We start from the raw sequence: 22,440 nt of genomic DNA, 5'->3' as shown, positions 1-22,440 counted from the left end.
AATCATAATTATGATTATTATTATTATTATAAGAAGTAGTAGTAGTAGTAGTAGTAGTAGTAGTAGTAGTATTATTATTATTATTATTATTATTATTATTATTATTATTATTATTATTAATAATAATAATAATAATAATACTATTAATAATAATAATAATAATAATAATAATACGATAATTGTTATTGGGTTTTTTATTTTTGCAATACCATTACTCGCACGTGTACCGCTGTCGCCCCGTGTGCGCTCTTGCTATGTTGTATCGTCCAAACGTTCAATAAAGTTGCAACAAAAGAAGACAATAAAAAAATAAAAAAATCAAATCAAATAAATAGAAATCGGGTGAGTCCGGCGCATGCGCAGTTGTGCTCGCGTCTCCCTCGCTGACCTCCCAGTTTCTGCAGCACAACTTGAAAGAACACACCCAGTGTCACGCACGCGAGGGATGGCCGCCGGATTTGGGAAGTTACTTTTCGGCATCAACGTGGAAATCAAACGGAGCGATGGTAGGTGAACGCAGCTCTCTTGTCCGCCAGAGAAATGCTAACATTATTACCCTCCATCACCGCCGGCTCCCCGGGCAGCATCCTCCCTGTGGCCGCCGGGCCGGGGCAGAGATGCTGACCGCCTTGACGCAGAGACCGTTCCTCACAATTACCACCTACCACCATCTCCGCCATTTTTTAAGTAACCGTTTTAAATAAATGACGATGCGAAGCGTGGCCAGCGTGCCCCGTGGATAACTTGGCATGGCAAGCAGCGTATAGCCATTCACGTTGACGTGCCCCGCATGATGGATAACCTCCCGCTCTCAGTAATCATTATGCCATCTTGACTTATTGATAATAGACTTCTGAATGGACCTCTCGCCTGTATTTTCTGTCACAGTGAGGACGCGCCCATTTGAAATGAACCTTGAATATTATGTTCAATGCTATTTGACAGTGTGCGTTTCAAAATAAGCGTAGACGGAAGAAAAAAATAGTACCAGTGTTTTCAGGGTTGTCCCCCCCCCCCCTCTCCTGAATGTCACAGCGTTATCCTGTACTTGCTGTATGAAATCATTACACTTTTAATAGAAAATTACACAGATCAGCCACAACATTAAAACCACTGACAGGTGAAGTGAATAACATTGCTCATCTCAACAATGGCACCTTGATAGGTGCCACTGGACCGGTCAGAGTGCCCATCCTGACCCCTGTCCACCACCGAAAGCCCCTACAATGGGCACCTGGGCATCAGAACTGAACCATGGAGCAATGGAAGGTGGCCTGGTCTGATGAATCGCGTTTTCTTCTACACCATGTGGATGACTGGGGTTAGGGTCCGATCTGATCGAGCAACTGTGGGATGTGCTGGATCAACAAGCTTGATCCATGGGGGCCCCACAACTTACAGGACTTAAAGGATCTGCTGCGAACGTCTTGGTGCCAGATACCACAGGACACCTTGAGAGGTCTTGTGGAGTCCATGCCTCGACGGATCAGAGCTGTTTTGGGGGAACTCCACAATATTTGTGGTTATTAGTGGTGGTTTTAATGTTGTGGCTGATCGGTGTATGTATCAAGAATGTATGAATGATTGTTTTCCTTTGACAGACGTTACGAATCCTCATTTGATGTGTCCGTCCACAATACCACAGTGAAAGTAGACCACGGGTCTCCATCTTTCCTGTGCACGCCTGACATGAAACTCTCGGCCACTCTCTTTGCCACAGGGAGAATACATCAAGCGATGGTCACGTCCTTAAATGAAGAAAATGAGAGTGTGACTGTGGAGTGGATTGAAAACGGAGATACCAAAGGGAAAGAGGTTTACATCTCAGTTGTATATCTTAAAATATCTGTTATTATTTCTGTTTATGTATTTCTTTAATATATTTATTATTATTATTTTTAGTCTCCATTTTTTCGGACTGTTAAGCTTTTATTTATTTATTTATGCTAATGGTTTGCAGCGTAACACAACAAACCTCACCAGAACAAATTCCGAGTGTATGTTAATGTACCTGGCGGAATAAACTGATTCTGATGTGAATGTGAAGCGTCAGAAATGGAACTGCTATCTGATTCATCTCTGTTTGGTCAAATGTATACCTGTAACCGGTAACTCCATGTTTTTGCCACTTGTTATATTCCCCTTTGTGTACACCCACACTCTCAGAATCTGCAAATCCAAAGGGTCTCACGACAATTAAAACGTAATATATTTAACATCAGAAAAGTCACAGATTTCCTCTAAATTTCTCTGAAAACAATTGAAGGAATATGAGCACAAAGATAATGCAGCTTGTTCAAATAATTGTGGTGACCTCAAAGAAAAGGGGCAATTGAAGTCCAATTCCTCTTTTGGTTTACTGAATATGTCGGTGACGGTATTGTATAATTTTTTTTCAAGTCACTAATGTGAATTTTTCACGTGGCTGCCCCAGATTGAATTAGAGAGCATCTTCGCTCTGAACCCCTATGTCGCCCCCGATGAGGACCCATTGCTGAGCCCGGACAATCCCCCTCCGCCTCCATCTTCTGCCGCCAAAACCAGCAAGCCACAAAAGGTCTGTAGCGTACCCACTTTAATTTGACATTATGGATAGGGATGCACCCATTGATCAGCCACAGGTTCATTATTGTCAATGTCGGCTCTAAGGTCATTGTAATTGGTCAGGCAAAAAATATGTATTGTGAAAATAATATTGTCAGAAAAATTATAAACGTACATTTACATTTTGTCATTTAGCAGACACTGTGTCCAAAGGGACAACAACCCAATACACAATAAGTACATTTTGTTGGTAGTATCAAACCAGTCTCGTCACGTCCAGCTAAACCTCCTCTAGGAATAAGTATCATTAGCAGAGTTAGAGTTATAAAGTGCCTTCTGTGCTTTTGACTTTATACCTTAAAAAAAATCTCACAAAAAGATTTGTATACATTTCTATATTTCTATATATATATTCCAAAAATAATCTTGGGTAAGTGTCCAAAAAAATCATTCTTGGGTGTACTGTAGGTTTAGTTCTGTCAAGTCAAGTCTTTTTATTAATGTGTTTTTGTTGTTTTTCAAATGGTATGCAAATGATAATACTGTTTTACAATTAATTTCTCTGCCCTCCAAGATCATTGCGACACCTTTAGCTTACAATAACAGTATCCAAACAAAATTAGACTAGTACTCAAATTAAAAACATTCTCTCAATATACAACAAAAGAATATACAGACATATTGTCTATATAAACCAGAATGAAGAAAAACTAAATAAAAAAATAGGGGACAGGGGAGTGGTCAATTCATGGGGTAGTTCTGTCAAGTTTTGACACAATATTTGACAATTAAATAAGAATAAACATTTCTTATATAGTTTCTTGATTTCAAAGTCATAGTAATAAAGCCACTAGGATCTAGGTCTGTGTGTTTCCTATAATCTCACTGTACAACATGTATCACGATAAGGTTTTAGATTTTGACCGGTGGCCCTGATCGACACCTTGTGTTTTCTTTTGGTGTTTGTTTTGTGTGATTATTGGGTTGATATTTCTTACAAAGTTTACCATTTTGGATGAATGTGTTTGATCTAGAACCAGGTTCAGGGCCGACGGACAACGGCGACATCGAAGGCCGAAAACCCTCCACGGGAGAACAGAGGTACGCTTGATTTGAAATATCAAGTCAAATCTGCTGACCCAATTTTAGAATTTGTGGTGTACTGAAGCTCATGTTTGGGTTTTAATAACATCTCTTGGCATCTTTAACAGGGTTCTTAGCGGGTCCTCGAGGTGCTTGAAGTGCTTGAATTTTGTCCTCAGAAATTTAGATACTGGAGAACCTTGAAATAAGCCCCTTTGAAGTGCTTGAAAAGTCCTTGGAAAAAAATGCGATCATTGAAAACCTGTGATATTCCCCCTGGTTTTGTTATTCAAAAGGTAACAGAATCGCTTTTATGTGACAGATTATCCCAGGGAAATGTACATTTAATTCAGCCTGGTTCGAATAACAGTTATAATAGTAGATGACAATTACAATGAGACCAAGATTACATTATATTTTAATTAACAAACATCTCATTGAAAAGTCATGAGTGAAGTCATTGAAAATGAAAGAATTTGTGCTTATAAAAGTACTTAAATGTCCTTGAATTTCATTTTGTTATTTCAGAATGAGCACTGCTTAAATAACCCCCATGTGGACAATCTGTCCTTTGTGAAAAGAATATTAAAGTTCATTTTATACATAATATTTCTTGATTACAGTTGTACATTTGTAGTTAACCTCTACATATGAATGTATTCTGTATCCAGCTGCCTCGGTGGGAACCACTCGTGCGCGCCCCAGCCAGCAGAGTGTCGTTGTGGCTGAACCCTCCCCACCCGCTTTATCTGCCCAGGCTGGACAACAGAATGGTAACACACTAGTAATTAACTATAAATAAAGGTATGTCTTAGACTTCTGTAGTAAAAGTTCAATAGCAAGACGGAATTAAAAGCGGAGTGAAATTGACAGTAGGAGAACGCTCAGATTGGCTCCATTCAGTCTGATATGGCTGCATTTAGGGCGTCTGGTCAGTACTTTGCAAGCTGAACTGTTGAGTGAAAATGTCACATGCCACGCCCATCTAAAGCACCATTAAACCATTAAAAAATGACAGTTCAAAAACTGAAATGTGAACAATCACCCAATGCGGACAATTCTAAACAAACAAGTATTCATCCCCCTTGTTCAGTACTTGGTTAAACCATCTCACACATTTTCATTTGGAATTTCAATTGTTGTGATTCTTCACCTTATTCTGGTTAATGTGTGCATGTAAACACACTGAATAACCTAACAAAATATTGTAGTCTGTGTTGTGTGTGTGTGTGTATATAAAGTGTTCCATTTCAGCGCTAGCCGACAGTGACATTTGCGGGTGCAGGAAACATTTCCATGGTAACATCGAGCTTCGCCAATCAGAGACATCGCTGTTACACTTAAGGATTGTGGGTGGTGTAGAACTTCTCCATGACATTGCGAATAAAACATGTTTTTCATAAAACAAGACTGATATCATATGGACTTGTGGCTTCTACAGGGGCATATACCATCGTTTCACAATCGCATAGCTCCTGGTAAATCTACCATCTACCAATTTTGCCAAGTCTGGAAAGTCACTGTTGAGCTTTATAGGTTCATAGACCAGTAGCTATCCAAGGTGCTGAAAAGGGTCAACGCACAATCCATTTCACACAGCCCTTTTAAGTCCTGCAAAAATAACAAAATTCCCATTCTTTTTCACCTGGGTGACAAATCAGTGTTTCCTGTTTCTGATAGCACACGTTCCTGGGTTCAACCATGGTATTATTTTCTCCAAGTCATCATTGCCATCAACTTGAAATAAAAGGAACGCAAAAATTGAATGTCAATTGTATTGAATTCATGAAACAGAGTGTATACTGTGTAATGTAATGTCTTGCTGAACAACAGTCAATGATCTGAACTACTATAAATGCTTGTGCTGAGAGGCAGACATGGTCTCGGATTACAGTACAGCTCTCTACAGATTACTCACACAACACTTGACCATGTTAGAAAGGAGGTTGGATGGCTTTCTTTTACTTATAACTGTGCGTGTACTCGGGCCGTGCGTGGGGGTTGCTCCGTGGGCTTCGGGCTTCGGTCTTCTCTGGGGGCTGGGGGGGTCTTCTGTGGCTGCAGGGCGGCGTGCTCAGGGCTTTCCTGCGGCCGTGGGGTGTCTGTACGGCCGTGGGCCTCAGGGGTGGCCTCCACGCTTTTTCCCCACTTCTTGGAGGCGCTACGATATAATCCAAAGCGACTTACAATTATTCAAACACCGACAGACGCAGCCATCAGGAGCAAGCTAGCAGGAGGAGCCTGGGATCCAACCAGCAACCTTTAGATTACTAGATGACCAGCTCTACCTCCTGAGCTACCTCCCCCTCATTTACTGCCATAACTATGGCAGGAAGAGGCCAGGTGCCCAATTGTTGTTCCAGCTTTCCTGGACTTAATTAACAATGTTTTTTCAATACATGTTGTCGTCTGTTTGTTTTTCCATGTACATGTTTGTTTTTTGTCCTAGATGCAATGGCATTACAAATGCTTTGTGTTGTATGCCCAGGATGCTGACAGCACAGGTTTAAAAAAAAAAAAATCTCTGATTTAATAGCATTCAGTCTTCTATCTCATTCAGCAGAGGGAGTCTGCGGGGCGGGGAGACGGCGAGCGAAGCGCTGGTCTAAAAAATGATTCTGTTGCCTAATATCCCATGATATTAGACACCTTTTGCATTGGGTACTGTATCCGTAACAGTGGTCTGTGGAAACAGACTCCATACTAAACTTTTCTATAAAGAAGGCTATGTGGGAATGACTGTCTTTGCCGGATATTTTTTATCCGGCAATGTTACAGATTCCGTGTGGAAAGGGGGCTTTAATTGTTGTGATAACCACAGACAATGTTTTGGATTTCACTTTGACTTATTTTTACATTTGTTCAGCTTGAAATAATGTCATTTAGCATTTTACTGTATATATTCAAGACAATCCAGCAAGGCATCCAAGAGAGCACCTACCATTGGATACCCCAAATTCTGCCTAAGAGGTTTTCTATGGAAAAACAGAGTGGCCGAGTATCTATGTACCTGTCATGACAAGAAAACCAGTCACCATGGAAACAAAATGCATTTATTACATTGTGGCAGTTTCGCCTACCACACACTACCCCAGTGGCATTTTCAGGGCCCTCCGGCACAGAGACACAGAAGACGGGGGGGATTGTAAACACCAGTTTATTGTAGAGTGGGCCAGCTGGAGTTAGCCCAGGAGCAGATAGAGACCTGTCATAATACGGGCTCCTATCCTGAGTGTGTGTGGCGATGGGGGTTTTTACCTGCTGCTCGTTAGTCCAACCAACGAGCAACAGGTATGCAGCCAATCTGGTCCCAATCACCTAGATCCAGGTGAGGTGTGGCTGCTCAAACCAGACCATCCCCACAACGCATACCCCCGACACCAAACTGAGACCAGGGAGAATTCCTGGCCGAAGCCTACCCCACCACAACCACCAAGCAGAGAACAAAAATGAAAAAAAAACTCTGAAACAGGGTTACTATACCTAAAACGACAGACTGAGATATGGACCTGGTTCCCCGGAACACCACGGCCGACTGGCTTCCTCCCCCCAGGGCGACTATGCAGATTCCCATCCTCTTGTGGGCTGCTGGATGGTCCCGGCGGTGGCTGCTGGGCGGAGAAACTAGCTGCCAGCGGTTACCTGTGTTGGTTGCTGTGCCTGCTTCTTCCCCCGGTCCTCCACTGGACACCCTAGGTGCGGCTGCTGCCAGTCTGAAGAGGGTTGGTGCTGGGGCCGCCCGTTGACCTGCTGGTGGCTCCATTCCCTCCCCCGTACCAGAGAGTCCCTGTTCAGGTGCCAGTGTGGCAGTTTTGCCACACGCCACCACAGTGGCGTTTTAAGGGCCCTCTGGCACAGAGACACAAAAGACGGGGGGTTTTGGGATGGGGTTTTTACCTGCTGCACGTGAGACCAACCAACGAGCAACAGGTATGCAGCCACTCTGATCGCAATCAACTAGATCCAGGTCAGGTGTGGCTGCTCAAACCAGACCATCCCCACACCACGCACTAATCCCCCCACACTCTATGCTATGTATACAGTATATATTAGGGGAATTCCCCACTTAGCTGTGGCAACCAGGGGGATGGGGGGGTCATCATGAAGGAAGGTCTTTGTGACGTCACAAATCTCCCTCTATAAAGCTGAGTGCGTCCTCCTCACAACGGAGATCTGGCTGCGACACCTGACCTGTCACCCCAGTAGTCGCTAGGGTTGATTTAGCTGATCTGGCTGGCTAGGCAGGTGTCCCCCTCCTCCCTTTCTCCCTCCCTGGACTGGTGAGGAGGGAGGACAGGGGTTGAGGACGGCAGCAGGAGCTGCCATCAGTCACAAAAACACAGACACACACACACAGGATATAGAACTTAGTAACGGAAAGGGTTGGCAATGCAACATTTCATTTGGAGGCGAGCTGCCGTTAAAACCGAAGAAAAAGCTGTGGAATCGCTTTACACCAAAAGAGAAGGCACATACACACACACGCAGACCCGTACACATGCAGAGATGCAAACCAACCCAAAAACAGGACATGTCTTGAGTAAGTTCCACAGCGATGTATATGGTGAGGTACTTCGCCATGTAGCTCCCAGGACCACTACCCTCTGTTCTGGGGTGTAGAAGCAGTGGACACTAGAGTGACCTCATGCTCCAACACAGCTGTGTCTGAACGGCTGAAAGGCCCTTTCTGTTACTCACCCCCTTGGCTCTAATCCACCCCAGTGTGCTTGTCCTAGTAATGTACTGTTACTGGGCTTTATAAAAAATATTTTGTCTCTGTTTTGTTTGTGTCTGTTTCACCAACAGTTTCAGAAAAATAAAATCCACTTTTAGCATGGGAAAACAGAAAATTAGCTTTTTTTCCATATTTCTTACTTGAAACAGTGGGGGGGGGGCAGATAGATGGATAGACAACTAGATAGATAGACTGACAGATGGATAGATACACGGACAGATAGACAGAACACACAGATGATGGATGGATATATAGATTGATACACAGATAGATACATGGATGGATAGATACATGGACAGATAGATAGGTAGATACTGTAGATAGATAGATATCTAGATCGTTAGTTAGATAGATTGTATAGCTACAGACACAGAGGTTGTGCTTTTTATGGGAGGAGGGGCATGCACATACATCTACGCATACATGTACAAACACACACATTGGGTCAGCACAACCAATTTCACAAGGATTCGTGTCTTGTCTAAGGTCTTGTTTTACATTTTCTTGTTTGTGTTTCATTTTTATGCCCCACAGCACGGAAGAAATCCAACTGTGTAAAAGAGGTTGAGAAACTACAGGAGAAGAGGGAGAAGAGACGGCTTCAGCAGCAGGAGCTGAGGGAGAAGAAAGCACAAGTGAGAAGCATACGCACACGAAATTGTGCAACCTAGGTTAACCTACGAACTACTAATGAAAGGCCTAAAATAATTAATCCAGCAGACAATTCCTGCATGCACCTGATGGTGATACCCAGAAATCAGTTCTGTTTGTTAAAAAGCCCCCCCATCATCTCACCCACACAGCATTTTATTTGACACCTGTCAGATTTTATGACAGTGTATTATGTTCAAGATTATGAATAAAGATCAGAATCTCCTTTAAATAAATAAATATAAATATATGTTCTGTGAGCAGTACACAGAGAACATGTGTGTACCTATATTCTTCATTCTTTTCTGTCATTCCAGGAGGTGGATGCCACCCTTCCCAACTATGAGATTATGTGCATGATCCGAGACTTCCGAGCCAGTCTGGATTATAGGCCCTTAACCGCTGCAGATTTGGTATGTGATGTCAACAGGGAGCCCGAAGGGAAATACCCTGTTTGGAAACCGATAAATAACACTATACCTCGAGGAAGAAGAGCAAATGCTTCTAAATGTCTGAAGAAATGTGTAGTTTTTGTTATTGCAACATTGTTGTCGTAAAAGTGAAGTTCAGTAATATCTGTAATGTACACTAGAAAAGTGTGACAAATTACCGATAAATTCTGTCACACTTTTCTAGTGTACATTACAGATGTTATGTACACTAGAAAAGTGTGACAAATTACCGATAAATTCTAGTTTAACATTTATATATGGTTAAATAAAGGTTTGGTAGATAGAAGACTAAATAAATAGGCAGCAAAGTCAGTGTTTAGGGGATGTTTATAGAGTAAAGATAAAAGCAGATCCTAGTGTATTAACGGTTCATGGTACATTGACTTATCTTTTCTTTGCCTTTTCAGATCGAAGAACATAGGATATGTGTATGTGTACGGGCTCGTCCCCTTAACAAAAAAGGTAAACATACAACCTTTTTTCCCCAAAAGCATCCTTCGGTAAGAAACATCATACATGAACCCTCATCTACTTGTTTTGTTTTTCTTTGCCAATCTCCAGAGTTGATGATCAAGGACCTGGATGTCATCACCATCCCCAACAAGGATGTGGTGATGGTCCATGAGCCCAAGCAGAAAGTTGACCTGACCCGCTTCCTGGAGAATCAGACCTTTCGCTTCGATTATGCCTTTGACGAGAGCGCAACCAACGAGATGGTCTACAGGTAGAGCCAGTTTGGACTGTTTCCAGGAGTAGTGGATGGGAGATCGTGCTCCCTAAAACGATGCTTGCTTATTTCCAGGTTCACCGCACGACCCTTGGTGGAAACCATATTTGAGAGGGGAATGGCAACATGCTTTGCATATGGGCAAACTGGAAGTGGAAAAACACATGTATGTGTTTTTAGGAACTATATCAACACAAACATTACTACCAAAGACCATATATATTTGGATATTGAGTATAAGGCCCTGTATCTCCTTTTTAGACGATGGGAGGAGACTTTTCTGGAAAGAACCAAGACTGCTCTAAAGGGATCTATGCACTTGCAGGTTAGTATCTCCCATTCAAGCGCAGGTATTGGGGCTAATGTCCTTTTTATCTCTGTGTCTGTCATTTTCCTTCTCTGTGCAGCCAGAGATGTCTTTCTAATGCTAAAGAAACCAAACTACAAGAAGCTCGATCTTCAGGTCTTCGCCACATTTTTCGAGATTTACAGTGGAAAGGCAAGTGCTTGAAAATGACTGGCTGTTTTCCTATTTAAAATCTGTATACGAGGAAAGAGGAAGAATAAAAATGGTTTGGGCGGGTTTCCTAATTGACAGGTGTTTGACCTACTGAACCGGAAGGCCAAGTTGCGCGTGCTGGAGGACGGCAAGCAGCAGGTGCAGGTAGTGGGGCTGCAGGAAAAGGAAGTCAAATGCACGGAGGACGTCCTCAAACTCATCGAAGTGGGAAACAGCTGCAGGTAAATGGAGACGCTTTTCTTTTACCAATCAATCCGATCTTCATTCATTGTTCATTTCTTGTTACCCATCTGTTACCTCAATATTGAGAAATTGAAGGAAAGTTGCATTTATAACATTCAACGTAACCTCAATAATTAAAATACAATTCAAACCCCAATTGTCTTCTGCGCAACATTCCTTAAAAGCCTTTCTTGACTAATTGTCTCCTTTCTGCGCTGTTCACTCACACAGGACCTCTGGTCAGACGTCAGCCAATGCCCACTCGTCACGCAGCCATGCAGTGTTTCAGATTATTCTGCGACGGCACGGGAAGATGCACGGGAAATTCTCACTCATCGATCTAGCTGGGAACGAGAGAGGAGCCGACACATCCAGCGCCGACCGCCTGACTCGCCTAGAGGGGGCCGAGATCAACAAGAGCTTGTTGGCACTCAAGGTCCAGTACGCCATGAATACCTACCTAATGCCCACATTGGTGCCAAACTGTTTTTTTTTTTTTTTTTTAATTTAATTGGGCTTTAATTTAGCCTCAATGAGAACCTAAAAAAAATATATTTTTTAAGTGGACCTATTATGTACCTTTTTACCAAGTTAATATAAGGTCTCTGAGGTCCCCAAAACATGTTAAAAAAATGTTTTTGCTGAAAATACCATTCAGAATATGCATTCAAGACATTCTAACATGCATCCAATCCGCCCTGTCTGAAAACTGGCTGGGTCTAAAATTAAAATAACCAACAGTTCACCGACAGGCATTTCTCGAATATTGTCTGAACATAATACTGCCTACACAATCCATTAATTCGGTTAAAAATAACAAAAATTGAAAAGTGATGAATACTTACATGACAATCTGATCACCACTGGTTTAATTTTTAAATGACAATTATTTTGGCGATTTAGTGCATGCAGGTGCACAGGAAGGCCTCTTGTGTGAGGTGCGCCGCCATGCAAAAGCCACAGTTTGAACCTTGAATCGTGCAAATTTATGCTAATATATTGTGATGGAAGTATTCTCTACCTTTGTTTAAGTGCAGATCACCTGTTTGAAATCCAAATAAAAAGCAGTTATTATTGGTTATTCTGGTGCTGTGGCCGCCTATTGACCTGCTGGTCGCTCCAGTGCATTTTTGGACTTCTTCTGTGTCCCTTCCCCATGTCCGAGAGTCCCTGTTCAGGTGCCACTTTGGCAGTTCTGCCTGCCACACGCCACCCGAGTGGCGTATTTTCTTTTTTGTCAGTTTGCGTTACAATAACAGGATAAAACAGAAGCTGAAAAAATGCACAGGGATAACATTTCAGTGATGAATTACAATAAGGGCAATCATAAATTTATTTTTACATTTGTGAAGCTTCTGGACACAGCTCTCCATGCACCCCTATCCCCCCTATCGCGCACAGGGGGGAGTAGGCTTCGGCCAGGAATTCTCCCTGGCCTCAGTTTGGTGTCGGGGGTATGTGATGTAGGGATGGTCTGGTTTGAGCAGCCACACCTGATCTAGATCTAGGTGATTGGGATCAGAGTGGCTGCATACCTGTTGCTCGTTGGTTGGACTAACGAGCAGCAGGTAAAACCCCCATCATCACACACACTCAGGATAGGCGCCCGTGTCATGACATGTATCTATCTGCTCCTGGGCTAATTCCAGCTGGCCCACACTCTACAATAAACTGGTGTTTACAACCCCCAGTCTTCTGTGTCGCTGTGCCGGAGGGCCCTGAAAACGCCACTTGGATGACATGTGATAGGCGAAACTGCCACAATATTACTTGCGGTTATCATCACAGCCCCACCCATTGCTTTCGGTGGTGGACAGGGTTCAGAATGGGCACTCTGACCTTTCTGTGGCTTAGCAGCCCCATATGTAGCAAGCTGCAATGCACTATGTTCTGACACCTTTCTTTCATAGCCAGCATTTACTTTTTCACCAATTTGTGTGACAGTAGCTTGCTCCCTAAGCGCATCAATGAGCCCATGGGGGCCCATGACCCTGTTGCCGCTTCACCGGTTGTCCTTCCTTGGACCACTTTCGGTAGGTACTAACTGCTGCGTACCGGGAACACCCCACAAGACCTGCCCTTTTGGAGACGCTCTGACCCAGTCGTCTAGCCATCACAATTTGGCCTTTGTCAAAGTCGCTCAGATCCTTATGCTTGTCCATTTTTCCATCAACTTCAAGAACTGACTGTTACCTTCCTGCCTAATATATCCCACCCCTTACAGGTGCCATTTTAATGAGATGATCAATGTTATTCACTTCACCTGTCAGTGTTTTTTTCTGTTGTGGCTGATCGGTGTATGTGTGTATGTATGTGTGTGTGTTTATATATATATATATATATATGTATGTGTAGCTGGTTCGCTACCCAGATTCTTACAAGGACAGGTGACACAAAGGTAGCGGTGAAGCACCGGCACGGCGGGTTTTATTGATATCAGCTTCAGTCAAACACTCAAGTGCGGAACATTCAACAAGACAGAGAACTTTAAAGACGGGCTCCGACTGGGATTTCTCCGGTGCACTCCCACATGTTCCCTGCTGTGGCTCTCCTCACTGCAAGACTAACAGACATATAAGAAGCCTTCCCAGCTGCTGTGATTGGCCAGTCAGTCCAATTGGCCACAGCTGGTACTGAGGCGGGGAGCGCTGTCTACCACGTTGACTTCCCCTCACCATCATGCGCCTGTGTCCTTCACACACCCCCACCGCCAGACTTAGGCCGGGGAGCTGTCGCCGACAGCCAACCCCCCATCACCAGGTGGGAAATAAAGTTGGCTACCACCATCTGCACCTCTGGCCTATGGATCACCTTGAACTTAAAAGTCTGAAGAACCAGCTATCAACGGGTGATCTGTGCATTTGTGTCCCTCATGTGGTGGAGCCTCGTTCACCTTCTGGTAGTCTACACAAAACCGGACTGTCCCATCAGGCTTTTTAACTAGCACGATGGGGCTACACCAGTAACTGGTAGACTCCTCTTTTACTCCCATTTCCAGCTTGGCCTTTTGGTTTGCTGGGGCAGTGGGTACGGCCGGGTGAGTATATTCACCCTGGTGTTGTCTCTATGTGGTAGTGTACGAGAGATGTGCCGCGTGGCAGGGAAAAGAATAAATCAGCAAACAGCCTGGCTTGCCTATCGCCTGGCCCGGCGAGAGATGGTCATGTGAAAGGGCCGGGGTCTCATTGGTAGCTTTTGGAACCTCCGGGCCCAACTCGTCAGAGAGCGAGAGAGTGAGAGAGAGATGGATGCCCCCTCCCTCCACGCCTCTAAGACATTGAGGTGATACACCTCAGTCGCCCCTCGCCTGTCAGTTCGTTGAACCTCATAATCCACCTCCCCGATTCGCTGTGTGACCATGAAGGGTCCTCGCCACCTGGCGAGTATTTTAGAGCTGGATGTTGCGGAAAATTCAACAAGACAGAGAACTTTAAAGATGGGCTCCGACTGGGATTTCTCCGGAGCGCACCCACAAATTCCCTGCCATGGCTCTCCTCACTGCAAAACAAACAGACATATAAGAAGCTTCCCCTCGCCTCCCGAAGCGCGCTCGTCCACTCCCCAGAGTCTGCCACACTATGTATATGGATGTATGTATGTATGTATGTATGTATATATATATATATATATATATATATATATATATTTTAAGGGTGAGCCAATCACATGATAGTTGTAATCGTATTAGTATCAGTAATATGTATCCCAATGGTCATGGTCGGAATCGTAAAAAACAGAAGTTGCCAAAAAAGGCAGTAAAAGGAAAGACTTGCTTTTATTATGGAAAAATCACCAGGAGAGAAGGTGAATTAATGGGAAGACGTGTGTATATGTGTAACGTTAGGCTATTTCCAGCTGGTGAACGCAATGGCACGCTAGCAGGCTAATGCTTGCTAGCTAATGCTCACAATTAGCTAGCAGTGCTGCTGCTTATGTACCCCCATCTTAAGCAGCACTTAACCATGAGATACTCTTAAGTTAGCAGAGCAGTGACTCTCAATGATCGTCAGACCAAAGTCATCAGCTGTGTGAGCCCCATTTACTCAATGGCGCTATGGGAATATTGAGCCATATTTCCATAAAAGTCATGATGTTGCAGTCCCATAATCCATTTGTTAGTGGTGATCCGCAGAGGCAGCTCATCCATTTTTTTAGCCAGAAACCGAACATTGGGGCTGGGTAGATAGCCGGTGAGGAGTTAGCTTTAGCCTAGCCCTTAGCCCTCCTCTCCTCTCTTGCCTTTACTGTCTCAAGGCCGCCTGCGAGCACTTCTGCACGGTGTAGCAGGGTTGGTAGCCTCCGGTGTCCAGGCAATCCTTGAATGAGCTTGAGATTGCCAGAAAAGCTGTCAATATTGCAAGATCCGATGTCCCAAAAGATACTGTCAGCTGTAGGATCTTTATGCAAGACTGTTCTGAGTGAACAGACTTGAAACAAAAAGACAGGAAACTACCTACTTGCAGAATCTGGAGAGACACTGAGCCTTGCGTTGTACACAGGCTGCCATCTTCCACGAAGCTTAGGGGAGGGACAGTATGTGCAGCTGTCCTATCACGTGCCCACACGATGTATTTGTCATTGACAGACGGCAGATGAACCCAATTAGACCAAATGATCAGAGAATTTGATTTCTCCGATCTGTATATGAACTCGAAATGATTGAACATCAGTCGTAATCGAACAAAACACAATATCTGTAACATATACTAATTTCATCCGATCAATCGGCCCACCCCTAATATATATATCAAACATTATAGTTAGCTGTCTGTGGTGCTAGGGGTACTTAGTACAATGGTGTCTCAGGGGGTACATGACTGTTAAGTGGCTTTGGGATCAGTGGCTTTGGGAGCCACTGATCTAATCTATTGATAAGAAGAGCATTATTTAATGTCACAGGGGAAACGTGATTTTATTCAACAGCTGTTGAAACATTATTTGGTTCCCTGTTTTCCTGCAGGAGTGTATCCGAGCCCTAGGACGAAACAAACCCCACACTCCATTCAGAGCCAGCAAGCTTACCCAGGTGCTGAGGGATTCGTTCATCGGAGAGAACTCTAGAACATGCATGGTACGTCAGCTGTAGGGCTCCGTTATTGAGAAAACAAATTGAAGGTTTTGTGCATCAGGCTGTAATTACTGTTGGAAGATACCCGGTATTCGTGGCAGGTCATCTACAGTAACTGTATAACAGTAACTGTGATGTTTTCTATAAATTTCTGTATTTTATTCTTACGAATGGGGCTGAATTGTATGTATGTATTTAAAATGTAAAAAAAATATATCTACTCTCTAGATTGCCACAATTTCTCCTGGGATGGCATCCTGTGAAAACACACTGAACACCCTGAGATATGCTAACCGGTAAGACAAGTAAACCCAATCTTAAATGGTAAAAGCATCTCAGTTTTATGAATAATTAAATCCTCTGTACGTTTTCATTATACCCTATAATAACAATAACATAAAAGGTCTGTTCGATTTTCCGTATTATAAGATCTGAATCACAAAGATTTGTATTGACAAATATGTATTTTTGATATTTATTACGCAAATGCAAACAAGATAAGTGATCCACTGTCCAAGTTTTTACACAAAAATGTAAATGTAGTTGGAAACACATTATTAAGCATACTGTAATATATCGTAACCTTTTTTGTTTCGGTCTGTGTTTGTCTCTCTAATATTGTGGCCGTCGTCCTCCATGTCTCCAGAGTGAAGGAGTTTGGGATCAGTCCTTCAGACATCCCCTTTTCTCAGAGCGCCGTCGGGAGCAGTCGCACCGAGCTCTGTCCTGCCTACGATTATGACGACCCGTCCACCTTTCCCACCAGGTCTCTCCCGCCCGCCCCAATATGCCCCCTTCACAACACCCAGCATGCATTTATGTATGTTTATTTGTGTCCTGTGGTTTCTTTTTCTTGTTTTTGCTTTCTTGTTTTATTTTCTGTAATAATTATTTTATTTTTTAACTGTCATTTAATTTTGTATTTTTGTGAACCCCAGGTACAGTAGCTGCTATGTGGGGAGTAGCTAATGGGGATCCTAATAAACCTAATAGTAATAATTATAACTATAATAATAATAACCTTTATTTGTATAGCACTTTCATTCTTTCATTCACTTTCATGCACGACATGCAACTCACAAAGTGATTTTCATTAATAGAAGCCAATCAAGTAGTAATCATATAAAAATGGAACAACCAAAAGCCACGCATCTCATAAAAATAAGTATTACTATCCTCAATTTCAGTTTTGGGTCATCAATTTAGACCTTGTAGAATCACCATCATTCCCTCAGCAAATGCTTTTTCTTTGATTTCCGTTATTATCTTTTTTACAATATATATTATATATTGGTCCCAAATTATTTGTCTTACTCCAACTACTCCAAACAATAACAATTAATTGTCAAATTACTCCTCACCATGGTTTAGGATTGGAAAGACAGGGCGAGACATTGACAGAATAATTGTCATTCCTCACTGAATGATTTATCTGATTACTCTTGAATTCACAATTAAATAATTAATTCTCAAGTAATTCAAAAATAATTCTCTCAACAAATTCCTCTGATGGACTTACCTTTGGACCCCAACCAATGACACAGGCACCAACGTAGTGGTGAAACACGTCCTTCACGTTACACAGATACTGTAAGATTACTCCATTTAACGCAGTCCTTCAATCAAATTATTATTTTGCTTCGATTATTGGTCTTGATTTATTAGTCTTTCACGTCTCAAAATAATCCTCACAGTAGTTAAGTGCCCTCTTCAATAGATTCCTCTATAAATGTCAGTTAAATAATGCTGTCAGGGTCCCTTGCTCCTGTTTGGATCGGATGCCCGAACTTTCTATGAGTATAATATGAATACAAAGTAGAAGTAAAAACAGAAGGATAACAACATGCAAATAAATGAAAATACAAGGTTGCATTGCAAGAACTCAATATGCCTACAGAAGCCATCCCTCTTAACATTCTTAAGCAGTGTGCCCTGTGATTTAGAAGCACAGAATAAAAAAATGCTGAATCTACAAGTCCTGTTCCCTTACAAGCTCTGAGAGCAGTTCTGCTGTTGCATCTAGGAACCATTTTTGAACGACTGTTTCTTTGATGTTCCGGTTACCATCAAATGAGCATCAACGAATATACAGTAGTGGTCAGAAACATGTTAGTAACCCTGATGGGGTGTAGCTACAGTGACGTGTTGTGTTAGGATCAGCCATTATTGTTTATGATGGAGTAATATACATACCCATTCAAAATTACGGGTCATCATATCTGGTAAATAAGTGATGCCGATTCAGAGCGGGAGGAAAAATTATAGTTGCCTGAGTGGACAAAGCGTTAACGAAAGAACAGAAGTGTCACCGTTGAGGACAAAAGCCAGATATTCAAAAGACAAAAACTCAGGTCAACCTTGGTACAGGTAAACTGGGTAGCAACCCTTTCTCTGCCCTGTCTCACTGACTGATAAAAGTTACAATTTGGAGGACATGCTTCAATAAGTGTCGCATTGATATTTTCATCGAACAAAGTTTCCGTTAAAAGCATAAAATCAAGTTTAGAATTAACAAGATAAAATGTTTTTCTTGTTAGTGACCTACTATGCTAGTTTATGGGGCCTAAAACCGATTTTGAGTGATGAAGGATGCGTATCATAATTTTATAACGTAGCAGAGTACATGTACTGTACTTGTTTGGCCTGTTCCTCGTCAAAACAGCAATGGGGAAAGCCCCACTCATTAACACAAAGTCTTAATGTTGATGGTGGACCAGTAGTGTGTTGTTTTCCAGGAAGAACATTTAGTCTTTGTTTGATATGCAAGCAGTTGCAGGTGCCTCCACAGCAGCAAGGGACCCTGAACATATCAGTTCCTATGTTTGCTGGGGTGGCGCACTGCCCCCCAGCATTACCAGCAATTTCAGCACTGTTTGCCTGACACACAGTGTTTGATGCAGCCGGTGGTGATGAATGCAGAAAGGGGATACCAGCAATAACAACACAAAATGGGCACCAAGGGAGAAGGCAGGAGGAAAAGGGTGGTACAGACAAAATAATTCTCCCTGGCAACAGGGAGAAAACATCGGCAAACCTCTGCTTTCTGGCAGGGTGAGAGGCGGTCGTCAACAAGGGATTGGGCTTTGGGTCCTTCGGTCTCAACTCATCTCGCGTTACTCATCTCGGCAAAATTGTTGCCGAGACAGGGATTGCATCTTATCCTTTCAGGTGTTTGAGGTGGTAGATTTGTGTCGTCGTCCCCACTGTCTGAGCATGCAAGCTTATATTCAAGATGTCCACTCTTCATGTGACCACAATGGGTCCTTGCGACTTGGCCAGTAATATGAAGTTAAATGTGGTCTCAGCTAAGTCCCTATTATACAGGCGCTGGCGCTGCTCCAGTATCTCGAGGAAATTCTCATACGACATGGACGTGGAGTTTTGCTCTCAGGTCCAGGATGTACTGAATTTCACTTTTATGCTAATGGACCTCCCTCCTAGCTTTCCTCAAGCAGGTCCTTCACTCTGTGCCTTTTTACCTGACAGTGAAGTGCGACAGTCACTGCTGGGTACTCATCCCCATGAGTGCTATTTATCTTCACCCAAGGCACCTTCAAAAATAACACCAAGTTCCTTGATGTGGGACGCAAAGGACCAATACACTGATCAACCTCTGCCAAACTGATCAGGGCCAATCACAACGACCTTGGTTTGTCAGGGTTAAGCAGAGAAAGTTTAGAAACATCCAGTTCTTAATGGCAGCTAAGGAGTCATGAAGGATGGTAAGATCATTCAGATTGTTTGGTTTGACAGAGTGTCATCAGCATGACAATAGTAAGAGATGCCATACAATTTTCTGAACAGATGGCCCGGAGGAAGAATGTATAATGAGAACAGGATAGGCCCAAAGATTGACCCCTGAGGAACTCCACATAGGATAGGAGGAGACACAATTGGCGGTATGTACATCAAAATACTGTATCTGTTAGACCAGTATGAGGGGAAAACCATGTAAGAGCTGTTCCAGAAATACCAACTCAGTTAGAAAGCCTATCAGTTTGGCATGATCAGTGGTGTCAAAGGCAGTGATTAAGTGAAGCAACGCTACAAAGGAATATTCAGCGTTGTCTGCAGTCATAAGAATATTGTTGGTTACCCCCGGCAGTGCACTCTTGTTACTGTGTTTATTGCGGAAGCCAGATTAAAATTTATTGAATGTATTGTGTCCTTCTGCCAACTCAACTCTTTTCAGCAACAACCCTTTCAAGGATTATGGTGAGAAATGGTCATTTAGTTATGGTCCTATAATTGAGTTGGATCAAGGGTGGGGGTTTTTTGAGGTGTGGTTGGATAGGTGTGTAAAGCATCTTAAAACAATCAGGTATGTAACTAGATGTGAGGGAGTGGTTGAAAATGGACAGAAGACTGGCCTATGAATGGAAGGACCTTTTTAAGAAATGTATCAGGATAGTTTTGGTTGGACTTGAAGACAGGTGCAGATGATGAGATGTATGTCAGAGCTTTTTCCGCAACACTTGCACGCTCCATGATGTTTACCAGTCTCCCCGCTATGGTTGTACCTTATCGCATAGACTTTACTCGCATGGATTTTTTTTCTAACAGTTTGTCACAGTGATAATTAAATCTACTTCCTCTCTTTTGGCGAAGAGTGTTTTAAGTATTGACAGGCTTGTTTGTATTGCATAACATTTTGTGTTGCCAGAGATAATGACCTTTCAATGAGCATTGAGCCAGGAATGGATTGCCGTCATGGAGGAAATTCTAACCAGCTTGAGGTGCTGGAGGCCCAGTGGGGAGTCGGGAGCTCCCCGCAGAGAGACGATCTCAAACTGCTTTGTGAACAAAACGTAAGTACTGTTTATTCAGATATGCACATGTACGACTTTATTGCTTCTGAGATGACAGTTATACCTTTCTTTACCGTTTCCACAGGAGGAGGAGGTTTCCCCGCAACTGTTTTGCTTCCACGAGGCCGTCTCTCAGCTGGTGGAAATGGAAGAGCAAGTTCTAGAGGACCACAGGGCCGTGTTCCAGGTACAAAACACCTTTCAAGGTTTAAAAGTTGCATTGTGGGAAAATTCTCGATAGCCGTAAGAGTGGTGAGATGGGTGTTTCAGACGAGTCCTTCAAGTTCATAAAAAACCGAATGTTCTCGTTCCTCCTGTGAGTTGACCTCCTTCTCTCCCTCCTACTGTATTTCCATCTGAGATTGCACGCTAGAGGGGGTTTAAATGTTGTTTTTTTAATTTGCACCTTGGTACCTTTTGATAAAGAGATGGCATACTCTTTTGAATAAAGTGATTCTTCTCCTTAGGAGTCTATTCGTTGGCTTGAAGACGAAAAGGTGCTTTTGGAAATGACAGAGGAAGTGGACTACGACGTGGACACATACGCCACTCAGCTAGAGCAGATCCTGGATCAAAAGATAGACGTCCTCACTGAGCTCAGAGGTAAAGGAAAACAAGCCAGTCGCAGCGCTTTAAGATCAAGTTGGAAAGTTTAGGTCCCCTCAATTAACAATGAACATGTAAACTAATATAAGGAAGGTCTTTTGTAGGCCAGGAAGAACCGGTTGACCATCAAACACAAATCATTTCTTTATCTTTCCGTTGGACAACTTGATGGAGCCACACGCTTCCACAAGCTCTTTTACAATCCCTCTTATTCAACCAATCTGATCTCATATGTGCTGTTTGAAACCTATGTTATGACACTTCAGATGCAAATAAGCTCTCCATGGACAAAATCGGTCTAAGATTCATCTTTCATCTTACGTTTCTCATGCGCTAAGAGTAGAAATGCCAATTACAATATTTATTAGGTCATTTACTCTCAAAGAACGCTTAAGAATTTTTCAATTTCTGCCTTTGTCTTTGGCACCAACGTCCTTGATCCAACCAGTGTTGTCTACTTTGCTAACAACTCATCAAAGTATATTTTCATTATATTTTTTATTTTCTATTTGCAGACAAAGTGAAATCCTTCCGTTCCACACTCCAGGAAGAGGAGATGGCGAGCAGACAGATCACCCCCAAGAGGCCCCTTGCTCTATAGACTATTCTTTCTTTTCCATATTTGCAGTTTGGAGCAGCCAAGAACCCTACAGGTTCTGCCTCAGCTCCCATAGACAACAATATATACAGTATGTGGCATTTTACTGGGAAAAACTTTACCATGTTTTCTTTTCTAGTGTTTAAATTCTCTGAACCATGAAAACAAACTCACGCTCCCATTTGCTTTGTGTTCTCTTCTCTGTCCATTTGTAAAACAATTTCATCCTCCCATTTCCTGCTAGGGATGTGATGTGCTCACAAGAAGTTCATTGTTATTGTCAACGTCGACTGAAGGTTTTGTTATTTATATTATTTACATTTAGCATTTCACATGCACTTTATGGTGAGAATACAGAAGTATGTTTTTTTTTTGTTTGTTTCAGTGAATTTATAATGAATTATTAATTTAAAGACTAATATTTAT

At 42.7% G+C, this 22,440-nt stretch overlaps 1 protein-coding gene across 1 annotated transcript; it reads left to right on the top strand.

Annotated features, from left to right (window-relative positions):
• Positions 1-445: 445 nt before the first annotated feature.
• Positions 446-22,062, top strand: LOC307243447 (kinesin-like protein KIF2A; the record flags this gene model as incomplete). The annotated part of the gene is given in 21 exon segments (XM_080018263.1): positions 446-506; positions 1,721-1,815; positions 2,435-2,557; positions 3,579-3,645; positions 4,299-4,400; positions 8,897-8,997; positions 9,331-9,426; positions 9,873-9,927; positions 10,027-10,189; positions 10,268-10,358; positions 10,454-10,519; positions 10,605-10,691; positions 10,791-10,933; positions 11,166-11,370; positions 15,895-16,005; positions 16,231-16,298; positions 16,649-16,768; positions 20,666-20,810; positions 20,896-20,997; positions 21,278-21,413; positions 21,932-22,062. Coding segments are annotated over 21 exon segments (2,223 nt in total). The 3' UTR covers positions 22,018-22,062.
• Positions 22,063-22,440: the final 378 nt, after the last annotated feature.

This window comes from Zeus faber (assembly GCF_960531495.2).
Source record: "Zeus faber genome assembly, chromosome: 17".
NCBI classification, from domain to species: Eukaryota; Metazoa; Chordata; class Actinopteri; order Zeiformes; family Zeidae; genus Zeus; species Zeus faber.
Note: the sequence above shows the minus strand (reverse complement) of the source record. Positions and strands in the feature narration are given on the sequence as shown.